Source organism: Pongo abelii, chromosome 1, assembly GCF_028885655.2.
Source record: "Pongo abelii isolate AG06213 chromosome 1, NHGRI_mPonAbe1-v2.0_pri, whole genome shotgun sequence".
NCBI classification, from domain to species: Eukaryota; Metazoa; Chordata; class Mammalia; order Primates; family Hominidae; genus Pongo; species Pongo abelii.
Window position 1 is genome coordinate 166,009,714 of NC_071985.2, and position 25,187 is coordinate 166,034,900.

The following is a 25,187-nucleotide window of genomic DNA, read 5'->3' on the forward strand; positions in this document are numbered from 1 at the left end:
TCTAATATACCATCACTAGCCAGTTAACAAATTTAGAGGAGGATAATTTGTCTTTACAATAAATAAATGCTGTGATCCTTTCTAGTATCTGAATTCCCTAACTCTATGTCCCACCACTTTGATTCAGATCCAGTAATGTCCTCAATGTCTCATTGAAGTAATTTCCAGCATATTTTTCTGAAAGGGTTAATCAGCTTGTGAATAATAGTTTCTTGGAGTGCCCTCAATCCTATCACAACAGCAAATAGTTTTCTGTCCCCCTACACTTTAAATGACTAAAACTAATGTTTTCAGCTCCTATTTAATCAGTCCAATGTTTCACACTTTGTACTATGACAACATTAACATAACATCCCGTCTGTGTAACTAGGACTTCACATTTCTCCAAATTTATTTTTTAGATTTATTTTGTAATTTTTCTCATTATTTTAATTTAAATTAATTTTTATTTCTTCCAGGCATGTCTCTTTCAAATGTGAGCCTGAACCTAGAAAGAGTAATTTTGAAAAGTCAAATATAAGACCATTCTTTGTTCAAACAAATGTAAAAAATAAAGAAAGTGAGTCAACAGGTAATGCTTTGTGTAACATATATACTTCTTTGATTTATTAATGGGTGCTTTATTTATTTTATTATTTACTGATGTGTGTCTTAAAAGTTATTGATAATTTGATCTCTGTCAAAAGCATTTCCATGAACTATAAAAAAGAACTTACTAAGAAGAAGAGATGCTAAATATCAGAATGGACAATTTATACAATTCACAAAATAGGAATATATTTTTATGTTTATAGTGTTATGTGTTTTTTTCTTCTAGAAAGAAAATCTCTTGAGTTTCCTTTCAGCTCAATGCTGAGAATTTCCTTGTTATTGTTTTTTAAAAGTCAAATATGAACAGCTTGCTTAATAGAAACTTACTTTCAAGTTAGAAATTTTAGGAATCTGGCTGGGTGGGCGCGGTGGCTCACGCCTGTAATCCCTGCACTTTGGGAGGCCGAGGCAGGTGGATCCCCTGAGGTCAGGAGTTCGAGACCAGCCTGGCCAACATGACAAAACACCATCTCTATTAAAAGTACAAAAATTAGCCGGGCGTGGTGGCACGTGCCTGTAATCCCAGCTACTCAGGAGACTAGGCAGAAGAATTGCTTGAACCCAGGAGGCAGAGGCTGCAGTGGCTGAGATCGTGCCACTGCACTCCAGCCTGGGTGACAAGAGCGAGACTCCATCTCAAAATAAAAAAGAAATTTTAGGAATCTGTGAGCTAGGAATCAGCATTATCAGTTCTCAGAGAATTTGAGCGTTTCCTGTTGCCTTTGTTTTTCTCTTTCTCTCCATTATCAAACAATCAATCATTCAATTGCATAATTCTCATCAACCTTCTTAACTGAGGTTTCTTGACTTCACATCACCCCATATTGCTTAATTTCTCTATTATGCTTCATAACCTGATTTCTCAAAGGATTTGTTATACACATTGTTATTTTATTTCTCATTATTCACTTTCATAATGTCATATTTCCTTATGTGTCTTATTATCTTTGAATGTGTGCTGGACACTACTTGGAAAATTATTTATAGGAACAATTTGAGAACTAGGGTGATGATACGTTACTCCAGAAAAGATTTTTTTTTTTTTTTTTTTTTTTTTTTTTTTACTGTTTATGCCAGGTATCTGGAGGCAGTACTTGTCAGAACATATCAAAACATTCAAGGCTTCACTTTCCGTAAAACATCCAGGTGGCAAGCTTAACTATTCTAGTTCACCCTAAGGTTGTAACACTTTTGGATCCCAGGTAAAATGAATAGGTGTGGGTTTTTTGTGTGTGTAGGGGAAAGGAAATGGAGAACATTTAAATATCAAAACTTTGGACCTTTGGTCAGCGTTTTGTTTTTTTCTATCTCAAGCCATGAAGCTTCCAAAACTTGATCTTACTTTCACATCACAAATACTCTCAGGGAAAACGTGGCTTGGCATGTTGGGCTTCCCTATCTGAGTTCTTATCTTCTCCTAGATTTAAGACCAGGGGTCCCTTATCATCTTTTAAGTCGATGATTCTCTTTAGACTTTAAAAAATATTACATCTAGCCTTTTAAGATGTTTTCAGCAGGAGGGCTGGTACTAACTACCTGGCCTTCCATAAGGGTAGCAAAAATCTCTAATCCACTTTTTTTCCTTAAATCATATAGTGATCTTTTAAAAGTAGGCTGATCCTGATTAAAGCCTCTTCAGTGGATTCTCACTGCACTTAGTATGAAACTTGTACTTCTTACAAAGACCTGGCCGGGCACAGTGGCTCATGGCTGTAATCCCAGCACATTGAGAGGCCAAGGCAAGTGGATCACTTGAGGTCAAGAGTTTGAGACCAGCCTGATCAACATGGTGAAACCCTGTCTGTACTAAAAATACAAAATTAGCTGGGCATGGTAGTACACACCTGTCATCCCAGCTACTTGAGAGGCTGAGGCAGGAGAATCCCTTGAACCCAGGAGGCAGAGGTTGCGGTGAGCTGAGATTGCACCATTGCACTCTAGCCTGGGCAACAAGAGTGAAACTCCATCTAAAAAAAAAAAAAACAGAAAGAAAAGAAACAAAGACCTGTATATTGTGACCTTTGTGTGTGTATTCAGCCTCATTCCCTACCTCCCTGGCCTTCATTTAAATTGCATCTTCAACCAGGCAGGGTGGTTCACACCTGTAATCCCAGATCTTTGGGAGGTCAAGGTAGGCAGATCACTTGAGGTCAGGAGTTTGAGACCAGCCTGGCCAACATGATAAAACCCCATCTCTACTAAAAATACAAAAATTAGCCAGGTGTAGTGGTGCAGATTTGTAATCCCAGCTACTTGGGAGGCTGAGGCATGAGAATCACCTGAACCCAGGAGGTGGAGGTTGCAGTGAACTGAGATGGTGCCACTGCACTCCAGCCTGGGCGACAGAGCAAGACTCTATCTCAAAATAAATAAACAAATTGCAAATTCATTAGCCTCTTTTCAGTACAACTGCCAGATTGCCTGAAAGGAATATATATTTTCCCCTCTGCTTAGACACACTGATACTCTATTCATGCAGCTTATAGCTCATTTGCATATTTTGGTTAATGTCATCTGTTCAGAGAGGCCTCCTCTGACTACCCTATCAACAAATATACCTCTTTTATGGTTCTCCCTCACCAAAGTGTGTTTATTTCTGTTACAGAATCAATTTCAATTATTCACCCCTTGGTTTTTTGGTTTTTGGTGGTTTTCTTTTTCTGACACGGTCTCACTCTGTTGCCCAGGCTGGAATGCAGTGGTATGGTCACGGCTCAATGCAGTGGTATGGTCACGGCTCAATGCAGCTTCGACCTCTCTGGGCTCAGTAATCCCTCCACCTCAGCCTCTTGAGTAGCTGAGACTACAGGCACACCACCACACTCAGCTAATTTTTGTACTTTTTTTTTCGAGACAGGGTTTCACCATGTTGCCCAGGCTAGTCTCAAACTCCTGGGCTCCAGTGATCCACCTGTCCTGGCCTCCCAAAATGCTGGGGTTATAGGTGAAAGACTCTGCACAAGTCCAATGTCTTGTTTTTTTGTTTATTTATTTTCCATATTACCCACTAAAATGTATGCATCATTGGACAGGAGTCACAATTCCAGAGTCCATCAGTGTCTGGTATATAGTAGTTGCTCAACAAATAACTATTGATTGAATGACTACCAGACTCCATATTAAATTTGTTAGATCTATTATTTCATTTAACTCTGAAAGTATTTCTATAAGTGCTATTGTTTCCAGTTAACAAATGAGGAAAGTAAGACTCACAGATGTTAAGTAACTTTCCTATGGCTATGGCTATGCAACTCACACAAAAAGGTGCAATTTGGACCCAGGCTATCTAAGTCCAAAGTCTGTATGCCTGACCCCTGCACCATACTTACTTTAAGAATATCCATTGGATGATAATTCAGATTAATAAAACTCATAACTGAATATGAGAGAAATGCAGGTAGAAGGGACTATTTCTATTTCTCTTTTCAAAGGAATTAGCCAAAATATTTTTTGAATAACACACATGATTCTATTTTATTTAGAAATCCATCATTTTCCAGGACAATATAGCTTTATCGTATAATAGTAAATAATTGAAAGTTATAGTCTGTTAATAGAAATTCACTTTTAGGGCAAATTATTCTACAATAGATTTAGCTCTAACCATGTACAAGCAATGCATATGTAAGTAAATAAAATTATTCATTTACATTTCTTAAAAGTTTACTGCAGTGGAGAAAATGGTTGATTGAGTTTAATTAGAAGTAACTTAATAGCATGGAAATACTTATGTTTGTTTCTTTAGAGCCAGTAGAAGAACATCTAAAATCAAGATCTATTAGACCCTATCTTTATCTTAAGGATACAACTGAGGTAGGTGTAATTTGTATACTCTGTAATTACTTAATAGAAATTCAAATTAGTCCTAATAATTTTATATATGCTCCTACAAATCAAAATTAAAGTGAATTTTAAGATTCAAAATGATAAAATGTTAAAGTGATTTCATCTCTGATATTGTGTAAAACTTTATATATGGAGACAGTAGAGAAGACAATATATTCTTTGTTGGAGATATTTCAATACAGTAGAGATTATTGAACATGGTAAGGACTAGCACTTATAAAGTCAGTTAAGACAGAGCATCATAAAAAACATACATGTATAACTTAAACATTCAAATTTATCAAATAAAAATATATATCAATTTGTTAATCTTTTAATGTGTAACCAAGACCTTTTTTTGTGCATGCTATCTATGGTGGTTAATCAAATTACATAATTGCAATAGCAACTACCACAAACAGGTTTGGAACCAACACTATTGACTCTTGATAATCACTTGAGCAGAAGTTCATGGGCATGCTGAGGAGTGACTAGCTCTGAGCATTGAGTGTGCCTTGGACATCATTCAGTAGTTTTTATATAGGGAACTATAGAGATAAATTAAACCAGAGAATTAGCAAGGGAAAGTCACTTTAGAGAGTCTCTTAAGTATTAATTTTTGTATTTTATATATATATATGATATATATATATATAAAGAAATATGGAGAAATACAGACTTACAGCCATAATTAATAACAAATTTTTGTTGCATATTGCTACATTTTATAATTTAAAAAATATTAAAAGGATTATCAGTTTTATCTTCATCTACATGGTTTATTTAATTTCATGTTTTATTTAGGTTCATGGTTAACAAAAGTCCCCCAAGATATGTATTACAACATAACATCACAATCAGGTTACTTATCATAATACATTTACTAGCATCTTATGTAAAAATTGTAAAATTTTAGTTTTTTAAAAATAAAAATACGCATGTGATATTTTAAATGCAAATAATAGAGAAACACTAATAAGAACACATAGCCCTTTCATTCTCTGCTTCCTCTTCTGATTTCCTCTTTTCAGAGGCAACCAAGTTTAACCTTTTTGGGTTTCAGTACTTTATAAGATTAACTCCATATTTGTAAAGAATGAGTTTCTACTGCTGATTTTAATTTATCAACTTTAAACATTATCTACTGAAAATCAATAACAAAGATTGTTTATACCACTCTGCATCCTGCCTCTCCCCACTTTCCTCTTCTGGATCTTTGATAGTTACTTTTTTCCTTTCTTCTATTGTTAATTTTTGCAACTTGAAATAATATATGTAACTTTTTTTCCCATCATTTTTAATCACTAACTCCTGATTCCCCTTTATATACGATGAAGATCTTAACAGTTTTATCCTGTCTTCCAACTATCTTCCACACTTCTTCCCTAGGTCAAGTATATATTTACTTTTACATTTTTTAGGTCAACTATTATATTCAGCTTTGAACTCTGATTAGGCCTTTATGTTTTGTTTGTAGGTTAATTCTAGAACTCAAAATACTATTAACAGCATTTATATTATTGTATTGTAAAGAATCATTTCATTTACATTATAGTAATGTCTCTGTAATAATCGTTACCGAACAGAGTAATGTGCTTGGATTACCTTTCTTCTCAGTGGGTACAATTTAACAACAATGGACTCTTTTTTCCCTGTTACTAAAAAAATGCCATGTTTTAGTTTCCCTCATATTTAGACCTTAACTGTCCAGTACACTTTTATGTTTTTTCTTGGAATTTCTAATGGCCTTTCTTTTTTCTTGTGGGAAATGATGATAATAATATCAAACATATAATTGCATATGTGCCTCAAGCACTATTCAAAGAAAAATTACATCCTCAACAACCCAATGACGTAAATACTATTATCCCTGAGAAAAAAGAGGCACAAGGAAGATAAGCAACTTGCCTGGGATCAAATAGTATATGACAGAACCAGGAAGAACCCAGCAGTTTGATTCATGCTCATTGTCACTGAGATCTGCAGCCTCCAAAAACGAAGCATGTAACTTTCTTATCATATGTGAAAATGATCACGTTTTTCATTCATTCTCTCTATTGTGTGGAATCCATTCCAATGTTCTTGGAGGAATTGTTCATGAAGCCCAGTGACTTCTTGTTCTAAATTTGACCTGTTACCTATAAGCCTACTTTTACGTTGTCATTCCATTCCTTGGCTCAGTTCCTCAGATTCTAGTACCCCATGTCTTCTTATTCCTTTTTTTTTTTTTTTTTTTTTTTTTGAGACAGAGTCTTGCTCTGTCGCCCGGGCTGGAGTGCAGTGGCGCAATCTCGGCTCACTGCAAGCTCCGCCTCCCGGGTTCACGCCATCCTCCTGGGACTACAGGCGTCGGCCACCACGCCTGGCTAATTTTTTTGTATTTTTAGTAGAGATGGGGTTTCACCGTATTAGCCAGGATGGTCTCAATCTGCTGATCTCGTGATCCGCCCGTCTCGGCCTTCCAAAGTGCTGGGATTACAGGCGTGAGCCACCGCGCCCGGCCTTCTTATTTCTTTTTGGATTTCATCTTTATTTTCCTAGAATATATTTTATTTATTTTTAAAATTTTATGTCCATAGTTTTGGGGTAACAGGTGGTTTTTGGTCACATGGATAAGTTCTTTAGTGGTGATTTCTGAGATTTTGGTGCACGGATCACCTGAGCTGTGTACACTGTACCCAGTGTGTAGTCTTTTATCCCTCATCCCCCTCCCACGCTTCCCCCGAGTCTCCAAAGTCCATTGTATCATTCTTATGTCTTTGCATCCTCATGGCTTAGCTCTCATTTGTAAGTGAGAACATATGATATTTGGTTTTCCATTCCTGAGTTACTTCACTTAGAATAATTGTCTCTAACTCCATCCAGGTTGCTGCAAATGCTATTATTTCATTCTTTTTTTATGACTGGGTAGCATTCCACGGTATATAAATATATCGCATGTTCTTTATCCACTTGTTGGTTGACGGGCATTTAAGCTGGTTCCATATTTTTGCAGTTGCAAATTGTGCTGCTATAAACATGCATGTGCAAGTGTCTTTTTCATATAATGACTTCTTTTCCTCTAGGTATATACCCAGTAGTGGGATTGCTGGATCAAATAGTAGCTTTACTTTTAATTTTTTTTTTTTTTTTTTTTTTTTTTTAGACGGAGTCTCGATCTGTCGCCCGGGCTGCAGTGCAGTGGTGCCATCTCGGCTCACTGCAAGCTCCGCCTCCTGGGTTCAGGCCATTCTCCTGCCTCAGCCTCCCGAGTAGCTGGGACTACAGGCGTCAGCCACCATGCCGGCTAATTTTTTTGTGTTTTTAGTAGAGACGGGGTTTCACCGTGTTAGCCAGGATGGTCTCGATCTCCCGACCTCGTGATCTGCCCACCTCGGCCTCCCAAAGTGCTGGGATTACAGGCGTGAGCCACTGCGCCGGCCTACTTTTAATTCTTTAAGGTATTTTCATACTGTTTTCCATAGTGGTTATACTAGTTTACATTCCCACCAACAGTGTAAAAGTGTTCCCTTTTTACCACATCCATGCCAAGGTCTATTTTTTTTTTAATTTTTAAATTATGGCCATTCTTTCAGGAATAAGGCAGTATCTCTTTGTGGTTTTAATTTGCATTTCCCTGATAATTAGTGATGTTGAGCATTTTTTCATTTGTATATCTTATTTTGGAAATTATCTATTCATATCCTTTGCCCACTTTTTGATGGGATTATTTGTTGGTTTTTGTTGTTTGTTTGTTTTTTTGAGACAGAGTCTCACTCCATCACCCAGGCTGGAGTGCAGTGGCATGATTTCTGCTCACTGCAACCTCCACCTCCTGGGTTCAAGTGATTCTCCTGCCTCAGCTTCCTGAGTAGCTGAGACTACAGGTATGCACCACCATGCCCAGCTGATTTTTGTATTTTTAGTAGAGATGGGGTTTCACCATGTTGGCCAGGCTGGTCTTGAACTCCTGACCTCAGGTGATTGCTGATTTTTATCATATGTGGTTGCTGTGGTCTGAATGTGTACCCCCAAAATTCATATGTTGAAACTTAATAGCCAATGTGATGGTATTAAGGAGTGATGCCTTTAGGAGGTGATTATGTCATGGGGCAGAGCCCTCACGAATGGGATTAGTGACCTTATAAAAGAGATTCTAGAGAGCTGTTTGCCCCTTCTACCATGTGAGGACACAGCCATAAGGCACCACCTATGAATCCGAGAGCAAGCCCTTACTAAACACCAAATCTGCTGATGACTTGATCTTGGACTTCCCAGCCTGAGAATTGTGAGAAGAAAACTTTTATTATTTCTATTACCCTGTTTAAGGGATTTTATTATAGCAGCTTGAATAGAATAAGGCATTGGTACATTTTTATTTGTGATATTTAAGAATGAAGATGGGGTTAATTTTTCCAGGAAGCTGCCACTAATTTTACAGGTAAGTCTATCCCCAGAATGAAAACCTAACTGTTCTGTGTATATGGCAGAGTTCTCAACCACCTTACTTTAGGATATGAGGGCAGGGAGTAGGCAGTTTGCCTGGTAGCCTTTTTTGCAGATGCTACCATTAAGAGAATTTTGCTCTCAGGAGCTAAAACCCACACTAGCATGAAGTTTATTAAGAGAAGGGCACTCTTTGTTTTAGCGATCTCGGATCACTGCAACCTCCACCTCCTGGGTTCAAGCGATTCTCCTGCCTCAGCCTCCCAAGTAGCTGGGATTAAAGGCATGTGCCACCACGCCCGGCTAATTGTTTGAATTTTCAGTAGAGACAGGGTTTCTCCACATTGTTCAGGCTGGTCTCGAACTCCCCACCTCAGGTGATCCACTCACCTCAGCCTCCCAAATTGCTGGGATTACAGGTGTGAGCCACTATGTCAGGCCAGATGTCTATCTTACCTGGTATTTATAGAACCACTGCAGCCTTCTTATGCATCCCATTTACATAGTATATATTTTTCCATCAGTTTACTTTCAACTTATATTTATAGTACATTTTTTATACACAGCATATACTTGAGTCTTGCTTTTTAAAAAATCTATTCTGACAATTTCTTTTAATTGAAATGTTTATTTCATTAATGTTTAATGTAATTGGTGATATGGGTGAAATTAAGTCTATCATTTTATTCTTTTTTGTTTGTTTGTCCCTGTGCTTTTTGTTTCTCTGTTCCTTCTTTCCTGCCTTTCTTTGGATTATTTGAATATTCATCAAAATTTCACTTTAATATATCTGTTGGCTTTCAGTTATGTCTCTTTTTATTAGTTTGGGATTTTTAGTGGTTTCTGTATAGATTAAAGTATACATCATCAACTTGTCACAGTCTACTTAGAGTAAAATTGTACTACTTCACATAAAGATGTAGAAATCTTTAAATTGTATAGTTCCATTTACTTCCCCAAACCTTTGTACTATAGTTTCTGTATGTAATACTATAAACCCTACAGGACAGTATTATAATTTTTGCTTTCAGCAATTTGTTGTGTTTTAAAGAAAGTAAAGGGGACAAGAGTCTCCCTCTGAGGCTCTTATTAAACATGTCAGACTTTTCATTATTATCTTACAGGTTCCTGAATCTCTATTTTTTCATATTAAGTAATTTCTATTGATCTATCTTTAAGTTCTCAGATTCTTCCCTCAGATATTTTCACTTTGTTTTAAGCTCAACCAGTTAACAGATATTACGTGTTTTAATTCTATAATTTCCATTTTAAAAAACAGTTTCTGTTTCTCTGATAAGATTCCCTATGTTTTTCCTTTACTTTGAACATATTTTACTTTTTTCATGAAGCATAGTTTTTGTTTGTTTGTTTGGTTGGTTGGTTTTTGTTTTTGTTTTTTAGATGAAGTCTTGCTCTGTCACCCAGGCTGGAGTGCAAAGGCGCAATCTCAGCTTGTTGCAACCTCTGCCTCCCAGGTTCAAGCGAGTCTCCTGTCTCAACCTCCTGAGTAGCTGGACTATAGATGTGTGCCACCACTTCCAGCTAATTTTTTTTTTTTTTTTTTTGTATTTTTAGTAGAGACAGGGTTTCACCATGTTGGCCAGACTGGTCTCGAACTCCTGACCTCAAGTGATCCATCCGCCTCAGCCTCTTAAAGGGCTGGGATTACAGGCGTGAGCCACTGTGCCTGACCCATCAAGCATAGTTATAATAGCTGCTATAAAATCTATTAATTCCAATATCTGGGTCATTTCAGGCTTGGTCTTGTTGGGTTATCTTTTATGTTAACACTAGGTCTCACTTTCTTGGTTCTTTTAGGTCAAATTGGATTGATTTTGGGCATTGTGACTATTGTATTGTGAAGACTCTGCACTCTCTTGTTTTCCTACAAAAATTATTGATGTTTTTGTTCTAGCAGTCAGTTATCTTGATTGTACTCAAAATACAAAATGACTCGTGAACAGCAGCTCAAATTTTAGTTCAATTGTTTTATCCTTAGCTGTGTGCTTGCAGGAGTTTCTAAACGTGCATGGTTTAGGGGTTAACCAGAGACTTGAACAGGTAGTCTCTTACACATAGGAGTCTCTCATGCAGGGAATGGAGCTGCCATTTTTGGCTCTCTTCTTTCCAGCATTCCTTTCTCACTTTCCAGCAGCTTTGTTTGCCCTAAATTTGTCTTCTGGTTCTTCCGGCCAGAAACAACATGGTTTTCCTAGCAGAATTTTAGATGCTCCACGCGATGCCAACTTCAGTCTGCCTTCAAGCTAAAAGCTATACAAATAGCAACTCCACTCCATGCAAGTCAGTTATACCAAGTGTTAATACTTTTTCTTTGCCACCTGCTTTTGTTTATTCTCCAGGACCTTAAGGTCATGTGTGTGCATGCACGCATGTGTGTGCGTGTGTGTGTGTGTGTCTGTGTGTATTTTGTCTAGAGCATTTTGTCTAGAGTCGGTGGTTTTTATCTGTGGGAGGGTAGGTCTGATAGAGTATTACTCAGCTATGTTGAATCAGAATTCCCCAGTCTTTACTACGTATATTATCTTTTCCTGTTGCATTACTGGGTACTCCCTAAAAATTTTTAAATAATTGTGGTGATAGATGTTACTGTTGCCATGTCATAGACTAATATATTACCATTAATGATGATGTTGGCTGTTACTTTTACATATATATATATTTTTTAAATTATGTTTGAATATTCTATTTTTTTTTTTTTTTTTGAGACAGAGTCTCACTCTGTTGCTCAGGCTGGAGTGCAGTGGCTTGATCTCAGTGCACTGCAACCTCTGCCTCCCAGATTCCAGCAATTCTCCTGCCACAGCTTCCCGAGTAGTGGGGACTACAGGTGTGCGCCATCGTGCCCGGCTTATTTTGGATTTTTAGTAGAGACGGGGTTTCACCATGTTGGCTAGGCTGGTCTTGAACTCCTGACCTCAGGTGATCCACCCGCCTCAGCCTCCCAAAGTGCTGGGATTACAGGCATGAGCCACCATACCTGGCCAATATTCTTTATCACATTAAGAAAGTATTATCTCTATGTAGTTTTATTGTAGTTCTTATCAATAATAGTTGTTAAATTTATCAGATTTATCAGTATTGCAGCTATTAAAATAATTACATCATTTTAATCCTTTTTGACTTATGGGTAATTAGTTATAATAACATATAGAAACCTTTAATTTCTCGATGATTTTATTTGGCTGTTGTAAACTTGTACTAGTCTAGTGTTGATTGGTATTTTATTTTAAATTTGTGAAAAATCCTGAAGTCATAGGTAAGATTAGCTTGTAGGCTTCTTTATATTTTTTCAGACTTTGGCTTTTAAGACTATGCCAGCTTATGAAAAGAACTGAAAAGCTGTTTACTTTTTAATTTAATTGATATTATATTGCATGAGAACAATTTGTTCCATGAAAGCTTAAAACAACTTATTTGTAAATCTATCTGGGGCTGGTTACTCTTTTAAACTATGTTTTAAAGGTAGTTATTTGAAACTCCCCTACATTCCTTTTAAGAATTATTGATATGCTCCAATTTTCTATTCCTCATGACAATTTTGTTAATTTTTCTTTAGGATAAAGTTGCTTTATTTGTCTTACAAGACATCTGTGGTCTATCCCTCTCACAACTCGTCTTCTTACCTATGTGAACTTATCTTTTAATCCCAATAAACAATAAATGCCTTCCTACTATAAATATGCTATTTTTCTGCCTGTCTTATGAACATTCCAGGCTTATGCTGTTGACCTCGCCTGAAATGCCCTCATCTTTTAAATCTTAGCATTTTCTTCTTCCTCTATGAAATCTTTCCTGTCTATTCTAGTCTTCATTGATATCCCTCCCTTTTAAAACTCTTTGTCATTTGTAGATTGTATTGATTGGTTTGCTTTTTAGTAATATTACTCTATTTTATTTACTACTGTTTTGTGTATGCAAATCCTATCTATACCATAAAAATGTGAGGTCTTTGTGGCCTAGACTTTTGTCATATACCTTATTTTTATTTCATATTATCCAGAACTAAATATATTCTGTGCCTAGTGTGAAAAACATATGGGTTCTAAACATTTATTTGTTTAGCTCGTTAACAGAGAATCACAAAGTATTCAGTTTATATTAACATGTGCATGTGTATATTTTGAGTGCCTAGATATGTGCATTTTAATAAAAAATGTATGGACCCAATCTGCCAATCTGATACTCTAGCTTAGGAAAAGCCGGATCATTGTTTTTCAGTTTCTTCTCTACTCAGAACTGATCTGCTGTACCTACTCTATGTTAGAGAGAGTGATAGTTTGTCAAAACAGAGAAGGCTTTATTTCTCAGCATTTGAACTTTAGACTTCCCCTGAACTTAGAGAGATAAATTTTATGTGAATATAGAGGCTAAGTTTTATAGACAAAGAAAATAAAAATTAGTAAAAAATGTGAGCATAAGCAGATCTTTTAACTTCTGAAGGTTTGTTTTCTTATTGATAATGCCCATCTCATAGTAGGTTTTTTTGAGAATTAAATAAATCACATTTGAAAATATTTAAAGAACCAGACAGCTGTTAGTTATCATAATTCAATATTGCAAATGTGAATACTCAAGCATAAATTATTAATATACATGGAAAGAAATAGTTTCTAAGATAATTTTCCATTTTTCCTGATGTTTAGATGGAAAATGCAGGGCCTTTGAATGTTCTATATTCACAGCATAGACAAGCATGTAGAAGATCACTGGGTTCTACAGACTTTTCTCCTACATTCAACATTCAGTCTAATGCTCACAAAAAGGAAAAAGACTCTACTTTATTTACAGGTATACAAATTGCATGTTTACATTGAAATAACTGAAAGTTATCTGCATCTAAAATTAGTGTGTAAGCATTAAGAAAATCTTTAACCAAGGAATATTAGTCTTTGATCACACTAACATAACGATCTTTCTCCAGCCTTCTTTTCTTCCTCTTAAACCTATCCATACCACACTGATTCTAGTCATATTTAATAGGCTGTTTTACTTAGTTAACCAAATTACTGTGTGATTTGATTCATTGTCCGTTGTCTATGGTTAAAACATATGTTTTCACCTGATGGATTCCTGATTGTCTTTAATAGTTAAGAGATTTTAGCCCTAAGTAACAGAAAATCCAACCGCCTGTAGCTTAAACAGTAAAGATATTTATTATCCAAAAAAAAAAACAAGAAGTCCATCAGAAAGGTATTTGCAGGGTTGGCTCATTCAGGGGCTTTATAATGTCATCAGATATTCAGTTCCATGCATCTATTTGACAGACCTGGAGTAGTTACTGTCTGCTGCTAAGGTTTCCACTACAGATGCAAGAAAAAAAATATTCTCGAGTTTTCTGTCTGTCTGATTGTGGCTGCTGAGATTGAATAGAGGAATACAGTGGGGGAAAAAATGTCCAGTTCCTCTCTCTTTCCTCAATGGTCTTAGCAGGTAGCTTGTCCTCCTATCCTTGCTGTACAATATGATGACAACTATTCAAGATAGCTTGTGTGACTGGAAATGCTTTTTATGCCTTGGTAAGAATGAAAAAAAAATGTTTTCCCAAAGCCGACCCCCCCTTATGTTTCTTTGACTCAAATAGCCTCATGCATCCACATCTAAACCAATAAATCATCATTGGCTTAGATCACTTTTTCCAACTTTTAACATGGCCACAGCAAGAAATACTTTTTGTATTACACACACACACACACACACACACACACACACACATATATATGGAGCAGAAGATTCAGCTTCCTAGAGTCCTAATTATCTCTTTTTCTGTCAGTTGAATTTGATTGTAGTATTTCTGTATTTTGTACAGTAATTACTAAGGATCCAGATGATACATTCTGTTATACTCTATTCTACCTCATTTTTCAAAATGCTGTTCAGGATACACTAAATTGATTTCACAAGACATGAGCGGTTTGTAGCTCACCATTTTGAAAAACACAGCTTAGATTACTCAATATTTACTCTATTGAGCCAGGAAAGATCCCGGCCTTCTTTGAAGGATGTGGTTGCTTGGAAGGAGATAAGATTGGAGTGCTGTTAGTAAAGAAGGGCAAAAAACGACTGTGAAGTAGGCAACCCTCTGTTTACTACATTATCCTTTAAGGTTCCATTCAGATGCCACATCTTCTCTGAAGTGTTCTCTGAAGTGTTCCCTGAAAGCAGTGACAGGATGTTCTATTAGTTCACAAAGCAATCTCCCTTTAGAAAAGTTCTTAAGCCTCTCTAAAGAAGCATTTTATACTTTTTATCAAAGTCTCAAAGTAAGACTTCTGGGAAAGTTGTCAACATAAATACAAGTTCAGTTCATCCTGGCCAAAATGAATAACACTGAAAATAGAGAAGAAAAATTTATCAAATTGAAAGTGGGACATTTTATCCCTAACTCAAAGAAAATCTGCCTCATATTATAATATGAAGCAGTTTGACAGAATCTTCCAGAAGTCAGTGCACAATTTCATTTCTTAGGAGAAAGGAATAACCATTGAAAGAGCCAGTGGAGAATATTCTGAAAAAAAAAATCCCCTATTATAACACCTGCTCCATCACACACACACACACACACACACACACACACACACAGTCTTACATTCAACATAAAACAATAGAGTTTTATCATTATCAATGATAGGTCAGAGAAAGATGCGAAATTCTCCCCCTTGGGATTACTTTCCTCATTGTAAGTCAGCAGCATTCAGAGTCCGTGTTAGCAATATTTGGAGAGAAATGTAACGATCATAACTTGTCACTTTTTTTCTCTGGCTTCCTCGTATGCTTTAGATGTACTCAGAGCTAGGGTAAAAACCTCCTAACTTGAAGGAGCAGGGACTTGAAAGGAGGGTTGATAACAGAAGAGACAAAATACAGTTTTCTAGGAACGATTTTTGGATTGTGACCAACGATAACTGTGCAAAGAAAAAACATGATTCCATCAAATAGCCTGTGAGCCATGAGGCCCTTACTTGACTAAATTCCTCCCCCCAACTACCAAACTAAGTTGCTTACCCCAAGAAAGAGATAAAAAAATGAAACCCAAGTGACACCTCACACATAAACAGAGTACTCACCACCACCACCACCCTGGGGTCATGAAAAGGTTTCACAAAATATACAGTGCCCAGAAACAAATTTCTCCACAATCTTCCAGGGCTCCAGCTTCCTTAGCAGCCTACTCAGGTAGCTGAGTGCCTGAACTCATAATATAAGGTAACAACATCTGGATTTACATGTTAATTTCTAAGGGGAGAGTTTAACAGTGCCCGAGTAAACAGGGAGAACATCAAAAAAATGTACATCTGTTGTTTTTGGACAAATAATAAGCCCAGATTTAAGTGATCTGATTCAAAGTTGAGCAGAAAGAAAATAAGAACAAAGCATGAGACCTATGAAAAAGTTCCGTAGCAAAGAGAGGTCATACTTTAAAAGATAGCTTATGGTCACATTTTGGCAGAATTTGTACCCCATGAACCAGGAAAAAACTTAAACAATAATTGTTCTATATGCTGAAGGAGTTAAAGAAAATCAGAATTTTATGAAATAAGATTTGGAAATGTAAAAGATAATCATCAAGGATGAAATGATGCTACCAGAATTTAAAAATATTTTTAAAGAAACAAGTAATGCTAATAGGTAACTTAAAATTGTATTAAAAGCAGCAAAGAGTAAAATGAATGTTGAAGTAAACCGAATTGAAATCTGAAAAGCAGGTGTAGGAATATATACAGCGTGCAGTGTAAGGGGACAAAAATATGACCACATTAGACAAGATATTGAGGGAAGAAAACAGGTATCCGACACTGAGATAACCAGTGTGTCTGAAGGAAAGAACAAAACAAATCAAATGAATTGACTAAATGGGGGCAGGGGAAAACGATCTGAGAATAATGGAAATACTCTATATCTTGATTTTACTTACATGAGTGCATATATTTATCAATGTTTATCAAACTGTGCATTACATTAAAATATGTGTATTTTATTGTATGTAAATTATACCTCAGTAAAGCAAAGTTAAAGAAAAAAACAAAAGGCTGACATGACAGAAGTCTAAAACGCCAAAAATACAATAGATTAAAATAACTGCAAAAAGCTTACACAAGTGCAGCAAATATTCACAATATTTCATTTAAAATACAAAATACTGTTAGTTTTTAAAGACAATGCCGATTAAATACATAGTAGTTTATCAAATTCTGTGCTCATCATTGACTCCTGTATCCTGCCATTTGTGGTTTATTTATTTATTTCTTTTGAGACAGAGTTTCACTCTTGTTGCCCAGGCTGGAGTGCAATGGCATGACCCTGGCTCACTGCAACCTCCGCCTCCTGGGTTCAAGAGATTCTCCTGCCTCCTCCCACGTGGCTGGGATTACAGGTGTGCACCACCACGCCCGGCAAATTTTGTATTTTTAGTAGAGATGGGGTTTCACCATATTGGTCAGGCTGCTCTCAAACTCCTGTCCTCGGGTGATCCACCTGCCTTGGCCTCCCAGAGTGCTGGGATTACAGGCGTGAGCCACCACACTCAGCCCCGTCTGTGTTCTATTACATTTTTCCTGAAGAACATGTGTTAGTCATTCTTTCAATGGTGACCTGTTGGCTGTTAACTCTTTTCATCCTTGTATATCTGAAGTGCCTTTATTTTGCTGTCACTCTTGAATGACAGTTGAGTTTATGTAAATTTCTACACTGTAAATTATTTTTTCTCAGCACTTTACAGATAACTTTATTATCTTCTTGAATCATTCATAGATTAGAATTCTGTTCATGGTCCAATTGTCATTCCTCTACAGACAAAATGTTTTTAACTTTCTGTTAGTTTTAGGATTTTTCTCTTTATTCTTTATGATCTGCATTTTTAGTACAAAGTATCTGGATATAGATGTATTCTGTCTGTCATCTTCAATCCTTGAAATACACTTCTGTCAGTTAGAATTATTGGTTATTATCTCTTCAAATATAGATTCTTTACCATTTCCTCTATTTTCTTCTTCCAAAGCTATTGGATAAATGTCCAAGACTTGCAGTCTGTTTTTCATGATTTTGAACTGTTCTTTCAGGTTTTTTATTTATCTTTCTGTGCATTCTTGGCAAATCCCTCAACATTTTTTCTCAATTTGTTAATTCTCCCTTTGTCCATGTAATCTAGATTTATATTTCTTACTTCCAAGATTTCCGGTTTTTAAAATATTGACCTGTTTTTATTTTTACCTTAGTCTGTTTTTATCGAATACTAGCTTATTCTCTAATGTGAGTATTTTTTATTTATACCTTGAAATTTCTAAATATATTTCATCAAATCTAAGATGTCATCAATTGACACTGTTAATTAAACTATGACACATGCTAATATACATCTTAAAATTGAGGTGTGTGTCTTAAGATGGCAAGCGTTTTCAGGTTATTTTTAGATTCTTCTATTTAACTGTATTGCTGACCCTCTTGTAGATTTTGTTGGCTGCCTTTCTAAAATTTATATTTTTCATATTTTTTTATTATAATTTTTTTTTCTTGAAACTGAGTCTCACCCTGTCACCCAGGCTGGAGTGCGGTGGCACGATCTCCACTCACTGCCACCTCCGACTCTGGTTCAAGCGATTCTCCTGCCTTAGCCTCCCAAGTAGCTGAGACTAAAGGCGTTCACCACAGTGCCCAGCTGATTTTTGTACTTTTAGTAGAGATGGGTTTCACCATGTTGGCCAGGCTGGTCTCAAACTCCTGACCTCAAGTGATCCACCCACCTCAGCCTCTCAAAGCGCTGGGATTATAGGTGTGAGCCACCGCAACTGGCAATATTTTTCATAGGTTTTAGAATTTTAGAAGGTTCTCTGTGTCTTATTCACCACTCACTATATGTCACTCTTTCCTTTCCAGAAGTTTTGCAGTTGCCATTACTCAGACCTCCTGACCCTCAGGCCAGACCAGATTTTAGAGTTGTGAATGGAATTCCTCTGCCGGGGTGACAATTGGGGATATGGCAGATTGGCAGATTCAGTCATCCATCTCTGGTGTAGTTTGACTTAGTTCCAGGTTAGCCAATTGGCAATGGAAAGGAGTGATTTTTATTCTCCTTTCACAAGCCAGGGATCCTTAACCCAGCACCTTGTTTCAGTCAGTGGGCCTGTTTTTCTCTTACCTATCCCATTCCTGCAAATGGGAAAAAGTTGGATCTCCCTCTAAGTAGAAACTGAAGCCAATGATTTCCCACCACTTACACTGCTACAATCCTTATCGAGTCCACCAACATGTTCATCTAGACAACAGCAACAGCCTCCTAATTGGTTACTCCATTGCTGCTCTTGCCACCCACATTCCCCCTTCTCCCACAGACCATCCATCTCTGAGCAAGCAGAGTGATCTTTCTAAAGCATAAATGAAACTGCATTATTGTTCTGTTGAAAACCCTCCTAAGGATCTCTATTGTAACCAGAATAATATCTTAACTCTTCACCATGGCTTATGTGACCCTAGATGACTTTGCCCTGCTACATGTTTCAACCCATCTTACTCTGCTCTCCTCCTAATTCACCACACCCAAGCAACACTGGCCTCTTTGTTCTTTCAGCATTCCATGCTGGCTTCACACTGAGACCTCCACACTTGCTATTTCCTCTGCCTCTTTCTCTTTACTCAGATTTCAGCTCAAATATCCCCTCTTAAAAGAGGCCTTCTATAGCCACTCTAGGTGAAGTACCATGTTTATATTCTTCCATAGTACTTGAATGCTGCAAATACTTCCAAATTATTCGAAATTATATTATACATTCATTTGTTGGTTGGTTTACTTGTTTTTGTTGTTGTCAGGTTTTTTTTGTTTGTTTTTGTTTTTGTTTTTTTGAGATGGGGGTCTTACTATACTGCCCCAGCTGGCCTCAAACTCCTGGCCTTAAGCAGTCCTCCCACTTCAGCCTCCTGAGTAGCTGGGATTACAGGGGCACACCACCATGCCCCTTGTTTACTTGTTTATTGACCATTTCCTCCCTCTAGAACAGAGCTTCCCAAATAGTACTGTGGTAACCTGTTGTGCTTGGAGGGGGTTTTAGGTGTGCTGAAATATTGATTCCTTGGCCATCAAGGCTGCTCAATTGGCCCTGTGGTAGCCTGCCCAGACTCAAGCATTTATTCCAGTATACTGTACAAATAATATTAATTAGTATGCTTGCCATTATATAGGAAAGACTGGGAAGTACTGCGCTAGAATATAAACTACTTGAGGACAAGGAAAAAGCTAAAACTGTTGCTAATAGCATGTGTATCTAGAAAAATGCTGGAGTGGCCACCAGACATATTTGGAAGAGATCAACCTTGGATGATGCTTACTTCATGCCACATGGCAAGATCTGTTTGATATCTGCAAACTGTCTTCCCTGCCTACCAAGTGATAACCGTCTGAAGCTTCCTACTGGTTAATAATGACTCCATATATCAGAGAGATTTGAAAATTTAGGAATGTCTTTCTTCCACAAAAAAATCTCCAAGACCACTTTTATGTTTGATCTGTTTTAGCCAAATACTAGGGCTTTGATCTCAGTCTTTTCCAGTTCTATCTAGTTCATTCAAGAAATATTTACTGGGTAGCTACTACAGACCAGGCACTATACTTGGTGTTTTCCATATGTTATTTTAAATTGTAAAATATTTTGTGCAAGATATTTTCCTAAATGTCAGAATATCTATGTGTCTTTTATGAAAATCTTTTAAAATTTCAGCTCAAATTGAAAAAAAACCTAGGAAACCATTGGATTCTGTTGGTCACATAGAAGGTGATAGAAATAAAAGGTAATTTATTTTAAAATGCTTAATATTTTGTTCTGTTTAATGATGTTTCTAGTAGGACACATTTTATAATTGACAAGAGTAAATTTATTCTGCCTTATTATTTAGTTCCATAGCACAATCCAATGAATGGTCCAAGACTGCTTAGCCACTAGATATCACATCCAGACCTTGAGTATTGTCAAATGGAGAGAAAGGCATGGAAAAATGAATAGAGGGAATACAATTTTTTTTTTTTTAGTAAATACACACATTTACTTACATGACAACATGGACATGAAAAAGTAGCTTTTCTTTGGATAAAGTTCTCATTTTTCTCATGAACCCTTCAATCTCTATATAATGAAAAAAATCATTAATCCAGTGTGTTTCAAATTTTGTTTGAATCAATAATGAACAACCACTTTAGGTTTAACTCAGTTTAAAAACTATATCCTGTCTCTGCCTGACCACACTATTCTATCCTTTTAACAAAGCTGGGGCCACCCTGTGTTGGCATGAAGCTGCCCTGTGAAGCTTCTTCCAGAATTTCAACATAGGACGTTGCAAATACCTCTCTACCTTTGGTGTTCTCCTCAACCTACGTAATTGTACAACTCATCCCCACTCAAAATCCAAAGAGGCATATATATGACTCTCTTGCTTCCACTCCTACTCTTGCTGTTTTCTCCCACAAACCAGGCAGGACGGGATGATCTTGTCAGTTTGAAAGTCTGTGGGAGAGAGGTTGGTGCAGAAGTTGGCAGTGACTTCCAGGGATAAAAGGAGGCAGACAAAAACTGACAAGCTGTAATCAGCCCCATGAACATTACCCTGAACTGTGTTTATTTTCAGAAAAAAATCTTCACAGATGAATGATTTTAATATAAAAGAAAACAAATTGGTCAGAAATTATCAATTAAGTAAGTATAGGTCAGTAAGAAAGAAAAGCTTGCTCCCGTTGTGCTTTGAGGATGAATTGAAAAATCCACATGCCAAGATAATCAACGTTAGTCCAACAAAGACAGTAACTTCTCACATGGTAATAAGCATATCATCTATCGTTAAGTAAATATGTGTAGTCATATGACTCATGGGAATCACCCATATATTTTAGTGACCAGAATCTTTGATAAATCCTTCTTACCTCTTGGTTTCATATTCCAAAGTGATAACAGCACTTAAGTTCTTAATGCACTTTGCACAACCCCCAAACCGAGGATTCCTTCACACCAGCTGAAAATTCAGTGTTTTTCTTTAAGAAGAAGGCTTTACCAAATTTGCTTGATTATAATAGAACTGTAGAATAAAAAGAATTTTTTAAAAATGGCTGTACCAATCTAGCAGAATGCAGTGGTGTGCACCTGTAATCCCTGCTACTCTGCAGTCTGAGGCAGGGGAACTGCTTGAGCCCAGGCATTTGAATCCAGCCTGGGCAATATAACAAGACCCCAGTTCTAAAATGATGGGACCATGACCATGTGTCAATTTTTCTAACAATCTGTTTTGGCCTTTTCAACCAGAAAGTGCATTTATTAAAGGCTATTTAGTAACTCATGCTCTCTAGAGAGGCAGTATGGCTCGAAAGCTGCCTAGTCAGGAATCACCTAATTATATAGCCCCAGACTGCTCCACTGAGGCCCAAGCTATTGTCACAGATAAAAGTTTACAACTCTGATGCTGAGCAGGGAATACTCTAAGACATTTGCTACTGCTGTCATTCAAGGCTAGATGTAACTCCTACCACCCTCACTAGAATAGTTTTCCCAATACTTTTTCACAGTCCTTGCTTTCTCTGAACTGAAGACTTCATAGGTGTATCTGAATGGCACAGCCTAGGGCAAATGCCTATGTCCTAACTGCAAAGAAGGTGACAAACATGGTTCTTGCCTCTACCTAAGGGTACATAGACTTGTCAAGTGGAAAATTCCCTAAGGTGTTGGACAGACCAAAAACATTACAAACATCCATTACTATGGCTAAATAGGTAATATTGGCCTCACCAGTGGATTGCAAAACTAGATCTTTGTCATCTTTTCAGTAATCATAGCAGACTTGGATATTACTGCGATAAAAATGATCTATTCTTAAGTCAATCTATTACTTTGGCTATTTTATTCCACAAATATATATTGAGCACTTTTTAGGTGTCAGGTATTGTGCTAAGTATTAGGGTACAATAATAACAGTTGTAGAGATAATTTTTAATTTTTTGAATTATTTACTAGAATATCCAGATTTGTAATTTTGGCCTGTAATCAGTTATGTCTCTTCTGAACTTTGACTCAATCCATTTTTTGGTATGCTTTTTAATTTCTAGAACATGGAAACCTAAGAAATGCCAGAACAACTACCTTATTTCTCAATGGCAGTACCTCAGATATTTAACAAATATATTAAGTTTTTCATATTCCAATTTATTTCAAAAAACATTTAAGGCCAAAAGTTCAAGTTTTATCACTAACATCTCTATAGAATATTAAGATAAGAAGGATGTATGTTACATACATGTACAGTATTTTCATGTATTTGAATAATGCTACTGTTCATATTAAATATTTGTATGTAGTCATTTTTAGAATATTTTACAATTTTATTTACATGTTTTAAAATATATGGAGCTTTCTTGACTCAATGAACTTACAACTAATTATTCTTTTCTTTAATCTACAGGAACAAAAGGACACAAATCCCATAATTTTCCATGACACAGAATATGTACGAATGTTACTTTTGACAAAAAATAGATTTTCTTCTCATCCTTTGGAAAATGAAAACATTTACCCACATAAAAGAACAAATTTCGTTTTAGAAAGAAATTGTGAAATCCTCAAATCTATAATTGGCAATCAATCTATTTCTCTTTTCAAACCCCAAAAAACTATGCCTACAGTACAGAGAAAAGATATACAGATCCCCATGTCTTTTAAAGTGGGCCACACAACCGTAGATGATAAACTAAAGAAGAAAACTAATAAGCAGACACTAGAAAACAGATCTTGGAATACACTCTATAATTTCTCACAGAATTTTTCTAGCCTAACAAAACAATTTGTGGATTACCTTGATAAAGCTGTTATTCATGAAATGAGTGCCCAAACTGGAAAATTTGAAAGAATGTTTTCTGCAGGAAAACCAACGAGCATACCCACATCCAGTGCCTTACCTGTCAAATGTTACTCAAAGCCTTTTAAATATATATATAAACTAAATAATGTAACACCACTGGATAATTTGTTAAACTTGTCAAATGAAATTTTAAATGCCTCATAAAATATCATGTATGCAGAAATATTTGAGTAACAAAAAGCAAATATCCAAGTTCCAAAATTATAAAAGAAATTCTTACCCAAATAGTAATGTTCTAATTGATCATATAAGAAAGCAAAGCATAGACATTAGAATTACAAGTCAGCAGTGGTCTGTTCAAGAACAATCAACATTTTTAGAAAATAATAGGACAAAATTAGGAAATAATTATCACCAAGAGGATCTAGTTCATGACTTTCTATTATCTCAATTAGATTGCTCAATCATCAGCCTTCCTATACTAAACTCTGATTCAGGACCAAGAAAGGCATAGTCTGACTCTGGAAATGCGCTGTTGGAAGCCAAATAACATCAATACTCTTGTCCTATAATTGAATATCAAATAAGACAAATTACCATTAATTTAATGACTGTGGAGTTAATTGTATATCAGCATTTCAGCAAATCATCAATAGTATTACATTAGCAATTTATGCAATTAAAAAGGCTTTGTAAAACTTTGAATAGTTTTTTATTGTTGTTAGTAGATGTTGGAACTTCATTACTATATAATGTTTTTGCAAACTTTAACTTTTTTCTGAATTCTTAAATAAAAGAATAACTATCCTTAATCTAAATAATTTTGGTAGCAAATCCTATAAGGTATTAAACATTTTAAAGTATATTATTACATTGCTATTTTACTGTTTCTCATTAACCCAAACAGTTTAAAGGCAGAATTCAACTTAGAAATAAGTTGCATTTTGAAAGTTTATTTGTAATCCATTTGTTTGGAATTCAGAAATGTATTTCACATAAAAATAATCTTGGAAGTAATAAATTCCAAAATTAACTAACAAAAGCTTACTTAAAATTTTATCCCATAGAGCTTATGTGAAAATCGTAAAAAGCAATAATTTTGTAATTCCAATAACTAATAGAGAAAACTGAGTAAGGAAAGAATTTTTCAATCTTGACTACTTGAAGAGAAACAGATTGAATTAAATGCATTTAAGTTAAGAAAAGGCTTTCGGGGGTCTTTTGGAACATTTAAGGGTGAGGAGGGAAACTGGTTTAGGTTCCTCTGCTTCTACTTCAGACTGGAGATTTTCTTTACTGTGCATAATCATCAATACCATTCAGGAGCATCTTCACAACGAGAGGGAGGTTGGACTCTCAAAAAGAATGACAAGGAGAGAAAAATGGAGATGGAGGAAGAGAGATGTACCTGGAGATTGTGTGAATGAGAGAAGAGAAACAGAGAAAAGCTTCGAGATAAGGTGTTGGGCTCGGGTCTGTAGGAGGTAGGGAAGGGGCATACCAGG

The 25,187-nt window shown here is 36.2% G+C and overlaps 1 protein-coding gene and 1 non-coding gene across 8 annotated transcripts in view; both read left to right on the forward strand.

The window, feature by feature from the left end:
* C1H1orf141 (chromosome 1 C1orf141 homolog) overlaps positions 1-24,387 on the forward strand; it is a 48,760-nt gene extending 24,373 nt beyond the window's left edge. For 2 of the 7 annotated variants that reach the window (XM_054533322.1, XM_054533327.1), the window contains exons 5-10: positions 459-571; positions 4,337-4,404; positions 13,506-13,650; positions 20,568-20,637; positions 21,469-21,655; positions 23,287-24,387. In XM_054533322.1, the coding sequence (XP_054389297.1) occupies positions 459-571; positions 4,337-4,404; positions 13,506-13,650; positions 20,568-20,637; positions 21,469-21,655; positions 23,287-23,886 (1,183 nt within the window). In that variant the 3' untranslated portion in view covers positions 23,887-24,387. The remainder of the gene's footprint in view (positions 1-458; positions 572-4,336; positions 4,405-13,505; positions 13,651-20,567; positions 20,638-21,468; positions 21,656-23,286) is intronic. The other 5 variants (XM_024232937.2, XM_054533354.1, XM_054533333.1 and 2 more) reach the window with 4 other exon arrangements.
* Positions 14,110-14,244, forward strand: LOC112131372 (small nucleolar RNA SNORA31). The gene has a single exon (XR_002913455.1). It is a non-coding gene; the product is annotated as a small nucleolar RNA SNORA31 (small nucleolar RNA).
* Positions 24,388-25,187: the final 800 nt, after the last annotated feature.